Genomic DNA, 14,559 nt, shown 5'->3' with positions numbered 1-14,559 from the left:
ATGCGTGCACAAAGCAAAAGTGAGCTGTTTTGTTCCAGTAAACAATAATGCCCAACATTACTTATGATACAGTTTTTCTCAGACAACAATTTGACTTCAGACTTACCAACAACACACACTTATAGCTACAGTGGGAAGATAAAGTTTCTTCTGACAGTGACTGACAGCCAGTTCTGGGTGACATCAAACAGACACACTGACGAAACAACGACAAAAATTTTGTCAAATGAACCCAAAGGATGAAATGCAAATTTGACCCGTAGAGGGTGAATGTGTGAATGTGAATCATTCACCACCACTTTCTAGAGGCTGACCCACTGTGGTTTGGACCAATCAGAGTCCAATGAGGGAGGAACTACTGGCAGCTACAGGCTTGTCTTAGGTGTGACAACAGCAAGTGACAGTCTGTCAACATTGAAGGCGGCTCCTGAGGATCTTGACATAGATGCTGCTATAACATAAGTTACATCAGAACTGGAGAGTAATTCTTCAATGAAAGTAAAACAAAGAATGGCACTGAAGGTTTTCTAGATGGAAAAGATGTTTTCACTTTTCTCCCAACAGAATTTGGAAAATGTGATTGACGTCTATAGACAGATGGTGTATCTAGTCACATGCCAAGTATTTTTTAGAAAACATCCCAGTTGGTTCTATGTTACAAATCATCTGCTGTAATATGTTAGTATTTCCCATTAACACAGCCATTGTGACTCTCGGTTGTACTATTCACTCACCACTTCCTTTGTAGAGATTGGGGAAAACAAGGGTAAAGAGCCTGTCCTCCAAATCGAGGACAGGCATATAAACAGCATATAACGATGTATGCAGCAGTTTTTAAAGACCGCAGACCTCTAGCAATAGTTATGTACACGGCAGCTAGAGGTCAGTGGTGGACCATCAAATTTGATATATGTCAATATCCTTATATTCTGAAAAATAATTGTGCTGATTCCCTGCCATGTCAGCCTAACCCTAACCATGGGTTTAAAGCCCACGATGCTCTGAGGCGAAAAAATATTTTTGGTGTACCTCCTGTCACCGGTAGAGGCGCTATTTCAGGAAATGGTCGATTGTCATATTTACCACATATTACAGAGTTCGTCATTTGAGTTGGATGACTTGTTGAGGGTAAAACAAGACATATCATACTCTCACAGCTTTATAAATTATGATGATTTTTACAGGAATCATTTCAAGCACTCAGTGTTTGTGAGTCCGGCCCTAAGTAAACAAAGACAGGATCCAGCTGGAATAGCCATTATAGCAAACTAAGGGATCTACATTGTGGTCTGTTTGCTGACTGAACTGATACCCCTTTCATATTCATCTGCAAACACCACTTTGTTTACATGTGCTGTGCTGACTTCCACTGCGGTTATAGGGTCTTCTGAAGAAACTGACAAAGCTATTGGCGGTTGATTGTCCCATGTCCCACTATTAGGTGGCTGACATTCTGGCCACTTTATGTGTTTACTTTTGCTCAGAATCAGAGAAGCTTTATTATGTGTTCTAAAATAAAACCATGTTTATTTAGAAAGCTGTTTATATTTTATTGTCCAAATCCTCCTTTATCTACAACAGAGGTGATGAGTACAAACATACCACGACCCACAGAGTCACAATGGCCAGATCTATTGATGATACCCCAGGTTGAAATATGCCAAATTATCTATTATCTATTAAAAATAATCAATTCCATCCCCTTCATTATGACTCCAATCAAGTTGATTTGCCTTTGATGGATGTGTAAACCAGTAAATTCTTTGGGAAAAAGAATTTACATTTCTTTTGTATTTTCATCCAAAAGAAATGAAATACGCAAAAAAGTTTTTTTGCAAGAGTCTTTCTGTCCCCTCGGCCTCAAAAATCTGCCCAGTGCCACTGATCTACATCTACTGTAATCACTTGCTATCAATGTTGGCCTGATTTGTTTTGTGACCTTGTCTGTCTACATTTCCATTTTATGGTGAAAAAAAAAATTCAACTGCATTGGCAGATGTGGGATTTGCTTTTCAAGGAGTTGCGTTCATCTCACAAAATTTTGTTAGTCCAGGCTGCAACTGAACCTGTAAAGATCTTATTCGAGTGTTTGCACCTGTATCCACAATGAACAAACACCACACACGTGCCAGAAAGCTAACCAAACGTATCCATCAACCCTCCACCACCCTGCCCATCCACCTACAGTTAGACACAGACTGCCATGGGCTCACCTGGGTGTCAAAGCAGCATATTTGATGTTTTATGCAGTACTGTGTATGTCAAACTCCTAAGCTGGGAGCATAACCAGATGTGGGCACCGAGTCGGGATTCAGGAGTGTGAAGGTAGGCATTTTACAGCAGAGTCAGACAACAACTGTTTCCTCCCCCTCCACCGTTGCTCCACCACTTAGCAGGAGCAGCAGGAAGAAGGAAACAGCTTGGATGAAAGGAATCCGTCCTTGGCATTCCTCACGGCTGGGTTATGGGGTAACGGGGTCAAACAGCTGGTTATGTAACTGTAACAAAGTGTTAAGATTCAGAATACACCTTCCAGGGGAGCCCATAGCTAACTGCTTCTCTGATCTACCTACGATGAAACACTCCAGTCAGTGCAGGAAACACACACACACACACACATACAGTGCATGCATCTTACATGAAAAACACTTGGGGACGGCTCTGGGTTTAGCCATCACACAGGTAGATACCCTCTTACACTGCCTAGCGGTGACTGGAGGACAAGACAAGGAAGTTGAAGGGAGGTCACATGTCATGTGGACCACACCAGCATGTATGCACACGCATGTGTACACACACACACACACACACACACACACACACACACACACACACACACAAACACACACACACACACACACACACACACACACAAACACACACACACACTTAACAGGCTTTCATTCCAGTTATTATCCCCTCCTCTGGCTCAGTTTGTGGTGCGATGTGTGATAGATTATGGCTGAATATTACTTCCAAAGATTCTGTCACATTAGCTACTGCAACATAAACCAAATATCCATGACCACAGCTGGTCACACAGAGAAATGATCAAGGAGCAAAGAGGGTGATAATGAGGGGATGTGTTTCTCTCATGCTGGGTGATCTACTGTCTGACAATGCAACAGCCAAAATAAACCTATAATTTATTTCATATTCAGTTATGTCTTATACAAAAAAGGGGTGGCAAGTAAGAGCAGGTTTCGTCATTTGTAGGATCAGTCAGCTTAATCTATTGCCATTGGTTTGGTTTAAAAGTGATGGTGAAGGTATAAACTAGACACAAATAATGTTTCTTTTTCCAAGGTTACACACATCTGATGTGTATATTGGCACAAGTAACTGTATCACTTTCTGTTAGTACAAACTCTCTCCCATCATCATAGTATTAATATTTGCTTATACTACACACTATTTACCATTTATTACAAGATTGGTTTCTCTAACAAAAACACACTATGGCATACAGGAGGTGAGGTGTAATGAATCGTAGTTAGTTTGGGAAGACTAGAACTGAGGCCTCACTGATACCTGTGCCATCTACAAACGCTAAATGTAGAAAGAAGCACCACCTACGGTTCAAATAATAATATTAATAATAATAAGAAGAAGAATTCCAAGGGTTTGACATAATTGATAACATGGCAGGTTAATCCCAGGTTTCCAGACCTAACAAGATGAATGCAAACCCAGATTAGAAATTGAAGCTCTTCCCATCTGAATCACATTTGCTGCACTGGATCATCAGATCATTATTTTAGTTGGTCAGAACAGCTCTTGACTGGTAAAGCTGCATATCTTGGTGCATACACATCTGTTAGCATGCATGTGTAAAAAATCAAGTGTTAAAAGTCCTTTATGTACAACCAAAAATCCTGTGTGAATTGATTTGAGTGATACGAGTGCAAAGGACTCAGCTCCCTTTGTTTATAACTCAACTAAAAATGTATTTTTATAAATATTATACATATTAGGCCTAAAAGTCTAGACTTCAAGTACGAGTGTTTTCCATTAGACAATGATCTTTGTAAAAATGGAAACTGCATTTAGACCAGGACACTTACAAAACAGGTCAGTAGAATTAGTTCATTGCTGCATAAAAAGTAAAACAAACACACTCACCCATGCCTTTGGTGTGGTTGAAATCTCCTCTCACTATCTTACAGGAGCGGCCATCTCCATTGCAAACGCCACAGCGATCCTCTTTAGCCAAAGAGCCAATAATGCCGTCACAGCCGATTTTCTGCCCACAAAAGAACAATGAAGAACAACAGTAAAACGGCGGGCTGACGAGCTGGAGTTGTTATTCACACTGACGTGTGTCTCTGTCTTACACCTTGCAAATGTGTGTGTGTGTGTGTGTGTGTTTTTGTGTGTGTGTGTTTCACTGTAGGCTAAAGGCTTGGCTCTTTCTGGTGCCATCTGTAGTTCAATTGCCCATCAGGTGATGATGTTAAAACTTAAGCAAATTTGTGTGAAAACTTCCATTTTGACTATTTTTTTAAATGTTGGCTTCCTTCAGCAGTAAAAAAATGGAGAAAGTAAACTGATGGACTCAGATTTAAACAAGTCAGTTTTTCAAATAACACCAAGTTATATCAAGCCTAAAATTTAACTTTTAAGACTGTACCTGAGCAAATTGTTAAACTCCTTGCTGAGTTTTCTGGCCAGGGAAGCCATTAATCCATTTCGTGCTCTCTCAATGTAAGGGCAAACCGGGCATTGTTCTAACTGCCCTCGAGTCAGTGGACCGAAAGGAGTTTACTTTTGAGGAAGGCCTGGCAATCTGCTCCTTTTCAGAAACCTACCTTACACCTGGCAAAAATAGTTTTTGCTAGTTTCAAACCAACAGTCTAAAATAAAATAAATCCAGGCGTTTGACAGAGGGTGAAATGAGGAGTTGCAGGAATGGGCAGTATGAGAACAATGATGCCTATAATTTAACATTAGATTCTTAACATTAGAGCATGTAAACCTTTTCAAGTGGTCACCCAAATTAAAAGTATGAACGTGAATATGAGCCTAATATGTCACCTTTAAAGATCCCCTCCAGTCAAAAAGAGTATCTAGATATGGTACGTCACAAATACAGAAAACCAATATGCAAATGTAGGGAACAGGGCTCCAGACTGAGGGAGGGAGTCTGCCAGTGTAGACCAATGTGTGTGAGAGGGGTAAGAGTCCCGGAGTGATTAGTCAACTGCGGGGTTCACGTCAAAGTTCTCAGTTGCTACGATTTACAGTCTCCACCACCTCCTCTGTCACTCGTGGTGATGTCTCCCAAGTCGGGAGACGAGACCCGGTTTACTCTTTTAACCCTTTCACCGCGGCTCCGTCCAGACCGGATGTCTCGGGTGTCGCCCTCCTCCAGTCCAAGCGTCGCACCTCACTAGCCTGTTCCAAGGGCTTGACGGACCTGATGTCGGTGTGCTTGCTGAGGCATTACAGCACAGCAGCAGCTGTGGTGGGTGGGGTGCACGGCCTGTGTTTTTTCGATTGCTAACATGCATTGGTCCAAACTGAAGTCACATTTTTAAAACTCTTCACACAGTCAGCAAAACAGAGGTCTATCTGGACCGAACTGCAGATCATTTTCCATTGCTTTCACACAAAATGCATTCAATGACCACACTCTCCAAAATCCATGAACTCTTTTCTCATTCATACTCCACCAACTGTAAAACACTATGTATTTGCAGCACATTTTTCAAATGCTAACACACTCTTTACAAAACTGTTAAAAACACATTTAAAACAGAATGATGGCAAATGCATTTGTCATATTTCATTTGTCATATTTCATACAATTTGAAATATGAAGATAATCTTGCAGAAGAATTACAATTAAATAAATAAAAATCAGAATGATTTTGTTTGGAAACATGGATTGTGGAAGACAGGTTGGTGGGAAAAGAAGAGTGTCAGGGAGGATGCATGGAGGACAACGGAGAGGAAGAATAACACCGGTGATGTTGATGACAACTTGTGGCCAAATGCAAATCAATTAAATTATCAACTAAATTTTATTTGTATAGCGCCAAATCACAACAAACATAGTAAGGTCATGACCTTACAATATTACAAATAAATTTAACAGTTCCCATAATGAGCAACTGTGGAGAGAAAAAAACCTCTCCAGCAGAACCGGACTCTGTTGTGCTCGGAAAACATATGCCTTATGCAGGAGAGAGTGAAGACTAGAACCCTCACAGTACTGTATAGTATGAGTGATTATACTATAAATGTTGTTGTCTGTTCTTTTGTAAAGATTACGCTTTTTTTTGTTCAACCTTTTACAGAAATTTAGAAATATGCAACGATATTGAAAAAATTAAGGATATTGACGCGATTTCTGATTAATTCTTCTTACATTTACCTTAGTACAGTCAATAAAGTAAATGATTTATGTGAAAAATCATTAAAACTTAAAAGGTCAAGTTCATGGTGTTGCCCCCTGTTGTTGGTTAACTCAGTCAGAAAGCTGACAGTGTTAGCTTTCTGACTGAGAACAGTTGTCAGTGTTCTGGTGAAACGAGTTAATTTGAGACATGTCGGAAGTGTTGTGTTGAGTCGAGTGAGTTTTGGAGGTGAGATTAATTGTATGTCCCAGATGCATGTTGGTGATGCAGACTGTATGAAGAGTTTTGAAAAAGTGGCTCCAGTACTGAACGATGCTTGTAATCGATTGACAAATCTTAAAATGCATATCATGAATATTCATAGTCTCAGAATTCCTCAATGAGGGAGAGAGAGTGGATGGTTTCCAGCCCCATTTCAGAGGTTGTATTTTTTTTAAACTTTTTTTGGGGTAAACAATGTTAAACAAAATATTAGGCATAGCAGATTATTTTTATATCCTTTAAATTGTGACTGGAGGGGGTCTTTAAGGGTGCCTAATCACTACGGGTGCTCAACCCGTACAGCCCAATGGGACCACCGATTGTTAACTGCCACTTCCTGAGATCCTGCTATATTGCCGATAAGAGGGCCCCACATTACAGTATGTCGGTTTGCTTGTTGACACTGAACAAAACTAAGCCCTGTGTGTGATTTGTTTTACTATGTGTGATTCTTAGATTAAGCTCTGTGACTACTGTACCTCTAATGCTGGCTTTTTACAACAATGCTTCCCCAGTCTGTGTTCTTACTTTTACACAGAACAGTGAGGCGGAATAATGGTGCAACATTCCTGCCTTGAAGACTGTGGCTAGAATACTTCTGCACACACACCGACTAGATGTCTGTGTGGTTTGTAGTAAATGGGATATACTGTATATTCAGTAAATGCAACTCAACAATAAATTAAATATTCAGAAATGCTTTCCTATAAAAGAAAGTTCTAAGAAGGGATTTAAAAGATGCCAAAGATGTGTTGTTTCTGATTTCAGTAGGCAGAGTGTTCCACACTCTGGGGGCTCTGACAGCAAAGGCCTGGTCGCCTTTGGTCACAAGCCTGGATCTTGGAACAACCCGCAAAACTGCATCCACTGATCTTAGGGAGCGCCCAGGCACATAGGGGTCAATAAATCCTTGATATAATTTGGAGCAAGGCCATTCAATGCTTTAAAAGTGATTATTAAAAATTTTAAATCAATACGGAACATGACGGGCAGCCAGTGTAAGTTGGGTAGCAGTGGAGTAATATGTTTGAATTTCTTGGTGTTTTTGTTAAAATTTGTGCGGCAGCGTTCTGCACCCATTGGAGTCGGTGAAGGGAGTTCTGGCTGATTCCAACATAAAGTGCGTCACAAAAATCCAGGCGGGAAAAAACAATAGCATGTATAACCTTGTGAAGATCGGAAGGGGTCAGAAAAGATCTGATTTTCGAGATCTTTTTAATATGAAAGAAGTATGACTGAACAACAGACTTTATTTGAGCATCGAACCAGAGATCAGCTTCAAGTATTAAGCCAAGATTTCTGGCAGTCAGCTTCATATTTTTTGTGAGGGAACTAAGCTTGCTGTGAACAAGGCTGGGAGAGTTAAGTGTACCACTGACTATGATCTCGGTTTTATCATATTAAATTTTATGAAAGTTTTCCGACAGGTTTGTCCAATCATCTTAGAGATCTTGCCACAGTTCTTCAGTGGATTTGGTTTGTCTCTTCTGTCTCTTCATGTGATGTCACAGAAGATAGTTATTTATGACTGGCTGTGTGTGTGTGTGTGTGTGTGTGTGTGTGTGTGTGTGTGTGTGTGTGTGTGTGCGTTAGTGGTCATCGTCATGCTGCAGAATGAATCCGGGGCAAATCAGACAATGCATAGGAATCTAAAAATGTGAAGTGCCTTTAATTATTGTGCATACTATACTGATCATATATAGGTCAGGTAATATTTCCTAATACAATTGTTTCTCAGAAAAAAATTATGTAGGTCTCCACAATGTGTCAGCGGTGCACATGGTTGGGAAGAGATGTGAGAGTGTCTCTGCCATTAGGTGAGTCTGAGCAAGAACACAACAGAAACTGAACTGAAAATGTGTCACTACATTTAAATCAAATACGTGCATACATGTGAGGCAGAGAGAGAGAGCTAACAGCTCACATCCAATGTGTGTTTCAGCTGCACTTACCCTCAGGGATCTTACACAGTTAAAGATACATGAGTCATTGGTGAAATGTGAGAAGTAAGTATTTTGTGAGCACATGTGCGTCACGATAATTGCATCCATATTTTTGACTTTTTGGACCAGCCACTCTCTCTTTCTCCTCGCTCTCTTTATGCTCTCTCCCTCTGCCTTGGCCTGAAGGACGGGGAAATTCCTCCCAAATGTACCAGCATCCAACATTTGCTAATAAACACAAAAGACTGACTGTAGTCGAGACACCAGATCCAAATAAACCCCCCAACCCTCCCCTGGGGAGCAGGCCATGTATTCACTCCACCACTGCTAACTGCTAATGAATGAGGTACTCTATTGATCCCTGAAGGGACTTCTTTTACAGCGCTGCACTGGGACATGTGTTTATTTGTCTATTTATTTTACGACTGGTTGATTTTTTTTCCAGTGATGACATCAGTGCCAAAAGAATAAACTCTGGAGCTTTTCTTTATGCAGCAATCTCTCAAACCACCAGGTCATCCTGCAGCCATGACGCTGGAACCTGGCTGCTGATATCATTATCACATAGCGATAAAGTCAATGGCTCAAATTTTATGTAAAATCTGGATTGTTCTCAGCTCACAGTTCACTGTCCCAACAAGTCTTTCAAACTAAACAACAAACACATAACTCATTGCTGAGACACAAAAGCAATCCAATGCATAATTGAGCAGAACAATGTTGTTGGTTTGTCATGTTCTTGTTATCTGATCTGCCATTTCTGTGGTTAAGGTTTAGTTCGGTATAGGCACAAAAACAACTAATTAGGGTAGCCAATCCATCCACCCTGGGTACCTTTAATATGATATAGCAGAGGTCCAGTGTATAGTTATCCCTGGTGGGATATTCAATATGTTGTTTGTATTCTGGCAGTTCTCGGCTGATGTTTGCTCTGCTAAAGCCCCCTAAAATAATAAGCTGGAAGTCTGGATGTTCATGTTCTATGCTGGTTATGTGGTCAGCCAGATGTTATGATGCCTCACCAGCACAGTCCTGAGACAAGATTAAAACCACAATCAGAATTAAAGTGGAAGACTCCTGTGGAGGATAAAAAGGTTTGTAAGTTATGATGAGAATTTCTAGAAAGTTTGACTGATCTTCATTAGAGTGAAGATGAAAACCAGGCCGCTGTATACAGCTGTCCACTGAGAGCTGACTCATGGAGCCAGCTCAGTGGTGGTCTGCATTGAAAAAGGCTTTCTGTAGAGAGCTACCTTGAGCTCCGTATTAACCGATTTTAAAAAGTTCATGCACTTGTGTCTGTGTGTGTTTTTATGTACCTGACACCTCCCGTTAACACACAGGTCAGCCTCATACGGTCCACAGGGTGTCCCATCCATTACTCTGTCAGCCATCAGGGCTGGGACATCTCGACCCACCGGGCTGCAGAACAACACACATGGCTTCTCTGCTCGAACACACAGGATACAAGGTCATGTAGTTAATTATGGCTCAAAAAACAATGCTATGCAAAAATAATCAAAGATTAGAAACAGTAAAATTAAACCCAAACTGTTAAATATGAAAATTGTATTTAGTGGAATCAAACCTTGAAAATCTATTTGTTTTGTTTTGTTTTAAGACCTTTATTAACATGGCTTATTCTAACTTGAGGTCTTTTGACTTGAAATGATGAGTTGAATGTATGAACTGCTGCTGATGATAATAAACAAAATAAAAACACAAAATATAAAATTAACATTAATATTAACAGGCTTCCAAGCATGCATTGTAACTGTCTAAGGACTCTTCTTGTTTGTAGTTTGAAATGGAAAAGAGTAAATCTTGCATTTACTATCTACACTTCTACATCTACACTTTGAACTAAAGTATGGGAGCAGTGTCATGTTGTCTTCTGACTTACTCTGGTACAAAGTGGCTCCAACAGCTGCAGCCCTAAGTTATGCACTTCAAATGAACCCTGACTCTCTAAACAAAGAAAATGTACAGGGAAAGCAATTCTGTCTGTGACTAAACTGTCAATTTGAACCACAGATATGTTTACCAGATGACTTTGAACCAACAATTCAATCTAAGATGAAGTTGAACACATTCTTTGCGTTTTTAAGTTGAATTAACTTAAGTGCCAAGCGGTGCAAGGAGTGTCGTTGCAGCTGGGACAGGCCTCGCTGTGTGTGACCAATACAAAAAAATGCACAACACTAAAATGAAGGATCATGGTTTCTTGTTAAGGATAGCATAATTACACCTTGGAATAGGTACAAGGTTTTATCTACATTAACTAATCACTGTTTAATGAACCAAATGACAAGTGCTCAAATTCACCCACAATGTTACGTGATCAACAGCTGCATGCTGGTGCTTACCATAACACAATCACTGATCGTTATAGCCCACAATCAAGAAAACAGCCACATCCAAAGCATTTCATAGTAACACCAAGTATTTTGTAAAAACTGTTTGGGCCCCCTGTCTGCTTTAATATTAGTGTAAGTGAGCTGCATTTGCTGTGGAGTTAATACTGTTTATACATCTCTGTTTTGTTTCCCTTGCAGATGCTTTATTCAGCAGTTCAAGCGGCAGTTTGAACATTTATGTATCCAGACACCTCAAAGTGCCCATTTAGAAGGGAAGTGTGTTATCATTGTGGCATATGATATAGAAGCATCAGGGTTCTGTGTTCATGGCTTTTTAATAATGTTCTAAACAATGTAAATGCACTTCGTTTTGTAAAGATGTTGTGATTGCAAAATCAATAACGTGAAATGGAGTCATTTACTTCATTTTAAACATTCCTCAAACTTTTAGCTGTTTTTCAAGTTACATTAGTAAGTATTTTTTAAGTAACTGCAATCTTTCCATCCATGCTTGTGACCGGTGACTGTCTGTCATCGATAATCAATGATCAAATGTTACAAAAATGTCTACATTTCTCAAGTTATATACCAATATTTTATCACTGATCATTTGAACACACCAAGGTTTAAAAGGATAAAAGTGAAGAAGCCAGACTACAAGAGTTTTCGTTTGTTTGGTAATCATTTGTGTTTGAACTAATTCATTTTGATGGTATAAACATTTCTGCTGTGCTGTTCACTGTGCTGATGTTGCTGCATCATTTCTACTGCAGCTTGCTGCTAAGTGGAGACTTTTTGTCACACTCTGAGCCAAAGGTCAAGAATTTGTCTTCATTCTCAGCTGCTCAGTGGTGGAAGTTGACACTTTGACACTGGATATGTTTCTTACATCCTGTGTACAAGCAGCTTTGGGTTTTAAGTCTTTATCCAACTAACTTTCACCAAGACACATATGAAACAGCACATTATCAAATTATTTCATCCTTTCACCTCTTCAGGCTGCCATGGTCACGGGTTGTCCTTGGTCAGTTGATTAATATTTTTGCTGTATTGTTTGGTAAATGGTCAACTTTTTTTTGTAAATACTAAATGTCATTTAAGCTTTAAAGTTCACTCTTGATCTTTAAAATATTTGCTCCATCTGCTGCCAAAAAAAGCTAAAATGTTTACTTTATAGATTATACAACTATGTTGACATAAATGCTCAATGGTTTGGTAGTAATACTGTTGTATTAACCACTTGCCTAGAAAAACTGAGCATTGTTATGGCATGAAATGTGTTTGCCTTCACAGAAACATATTCACATCCCGATAGAATACATTTTAACTGGTCCCATAAAAGGCAGAAAAATGGACTTGATGTTCAGCCAGAACACACTTTTAAGAAGCCTATGAGCATTTTTTCTTTCTAGCTTTATCTAATTAAGTCTAATTTCATTAATTTGTTACAATATCAGGAATTCATCTGTAGAGTTCGTTGTTTGTTGCCCTACCAAGGCAAATACTTACAAAAGATTGCTTACCGAAAGAGGGCTGTACCTAAAACTAGAGCTAAATAACTGATTTCCCTTATATGTTACACAAAATATCGAATTTGATCAACTGACATTTTGGTTATTCCGTTGCCAAATCAGAGAATGAAATATGTTAGCAGCCAAATCAATTAATTATAACAGGAAGAAGAAAAAAAAACATGCTAAAGGTAGCAAGCTTCGAACACTTCAGCAGCTGCCATCTCCTACTTTTAATTTTATGTGATTTCTTGTGTTAAAGCTACCTCAATAAATATATTGTAAATTAAGTTATTGTATTGATTTTTGCAAAAATATAGCTAATTATATTGGATAACAGACTAGTGAGGCAGAAGTGTTGAATCTATACTGATGCCTGACAATTTTAAAAGGTGCTTGATTTCGAATAAAGATTTTCAATCATGACTGACACTGACGCGATTCATCCATTATATAAAAAAGGTGCAGAGGATTGAATTGTAGTTGATTCTCAGATAATGAACCTAAATGAAGGATGAATTTAAATGCACACAACATTAATCATCAATATTACTTAATATGCCTTGATTAACTAAACTTGCAAATCCAATATATAAAGTAAAATTGTATACAACATATAATGTCATCATACGTTACTTGTACGTACAGTATGTACATACTTGTACATACAAAATATTAATGAGATTACCTCATGTGATATAACACTAGAAATTTTATAAATCCTTAAGGCTAGGATGGTTTACTCATTGATCACAATAAAGAACCATGATATGTTTTTGAATCATCATCATTCAGGTTATTGAATAAATATATTCCTCTAAAGGCCTTTAAATCAAACTACCCTGAAAAACTTTCATGCCCATTTATCATTTAGCATACAGTGTATAAACATAATGGTGTAATTTTAATAGTGAAGCTTACTGCAGTTTAGGTTTCTGTCTGCTTACCTTGCAACCATATTGTAACACTAGACTTGTGCCAAATGGTGATCAAGTGACTGAAGACAAGCCAATGGTAACTTCCTCAGCTCTCCTTACCCATGACAGCAGGATTATGCAAAAAGTAATTTAGTGGAGGGATGGATCATGGGCCAGAGAAGAAACTATAATACTGCTATGTGGATCCAGGGATTTTCTTTTATCACTTTCCTTAAGATTGCAAGCAGTTGTCGATGGTTTCGTCAAATTCTCACCAGATATTGTCTGGAACTTCATATAAAATATCAGACATATTTAGGATTGTTACTTTGGCCTTGGCAGAAATGTTTTCTAGTTTTTTATTTTGTTGTTGGTGATCGTCCCTATACAGCACAGGCCCCTTAGCTTATAGCAAACTTTTCCATCCGTCAAACCTGACATCTGAGCTGTGCAATCCGACAAAACCCTGTATCTCCCTTCTCCATATGCCTTCTGCTGCTGCTCCATTCAAGTTGGTGTGTGTTGGTTAAACTGCAATTATTTATTAAAACAGTCATCAGTTTTCTTTCCAGGTGTAAAGCTTTTAACCCTTCTGTAGTAACTACACTCTGCCTTTGTAGGACAGTATGTACTGTACTGAGAGTTTGAAAAAAAATAATGGATGCATTAAATTAACTTTTCATTCCTCTGAACCTTTGCTCCACTCTATTGTGGTGAGCTGATTTGGAATTTCCATTGCTTGCAGGAACAAAAGCAATGATCTATTGATTCCTCATTCCACAATATATTGTTGGAATTAAGAAAACCTTACTTGGCTGGGTTGCATTTTAAGTTGTTTCTGTTGTCTCCACAGTATGTACAGTTGTAAAATATAAACATGCAATTCTGGAGGCTCTATGAAACAACATGAAAACTGTTTTCACTTTTAAATTGGCTATAACATGCACATTTTTTAATATGCACTTTGCTTTGTGAAATATGTTTCATGTTTTGTGTCTATTCACATGGGTCATATCTTTCCTTTAGTCTGCTCAATAGCTGTTCTTTAAAATGCCTCTTCAATAATAGCCATCAGAATAACAATTTCTCTAAAATAAATCCTCGGGTATTCCTTGATAATAGCTGTAATATCTGTGTGAAACACTGTTGGGTTGTGTACTCTGGTCAAGTCAAGTCAAGTCAATTTTATTTCTATAGCGCATTTACAGACG

The 14,559-nt window shown here is 38.8% G+C and overlaps 1 protein-coding gene across 4 annotated transcripts in view; it reads right to left on the bottom strand.

Moving 5' to 3' along the window:
• Positions 1-14,559, bottom strand: part of adamts17 (ADAM metallopeptidase with thrombospondin type 1 motif, 17) — a 143,817-nt gene that overhangs the window by 41,996 nt on the left and 87,262 nt on the right. For 3 of the 4 annotated variants that reach the window (XR_004790516.2, XM_035628405.2, XM_035628407.2), the window contains exons 14-16: positions 9,883-10,010; positions 4,123-4,243; positions 2,639-2,713 (exon numbers count right to left, since the gene is read on the bottom strand). Coding sequence is in view for 3 of the 4 variants with exons in the window: in XM_035628405.2 (XP_035484298.2) it covers positions 2,639-2,713; positions 4,123-4,243; positions 9,883-10,010 (324 nt within the window). In the remaining variant the exon portion in view is untranslated. The remainder of the gene's footprint in view (positions 1-2,638; positions 2,714-4,122; positions 4,244-9,882; positions 10,011-14,559) is intronic. The other variant, XM_035628406.2, reaches the window with a different exon arrangement.

Source organism: Scophthalmus maximus, chromosome 4 (assembly GCF_022379125.1).
Source record: "Scophthalmus maximus strain ysfricsl-2021 chromosome 4, ASM2237912v1, whole genome shotgun sequence".
Classification (NCBI taxonomy): Eukaryota; Metazoa; Chordata; class Actinopteri; order Pleuronectiformes; family Scophthalmidae; genus Scophthalmus; species Scophthalmus maximus.
Note: the sequence above shows the minus strand (reverse complement) of the source record. Positions and strands in the feature narration are given on the sequence as shown.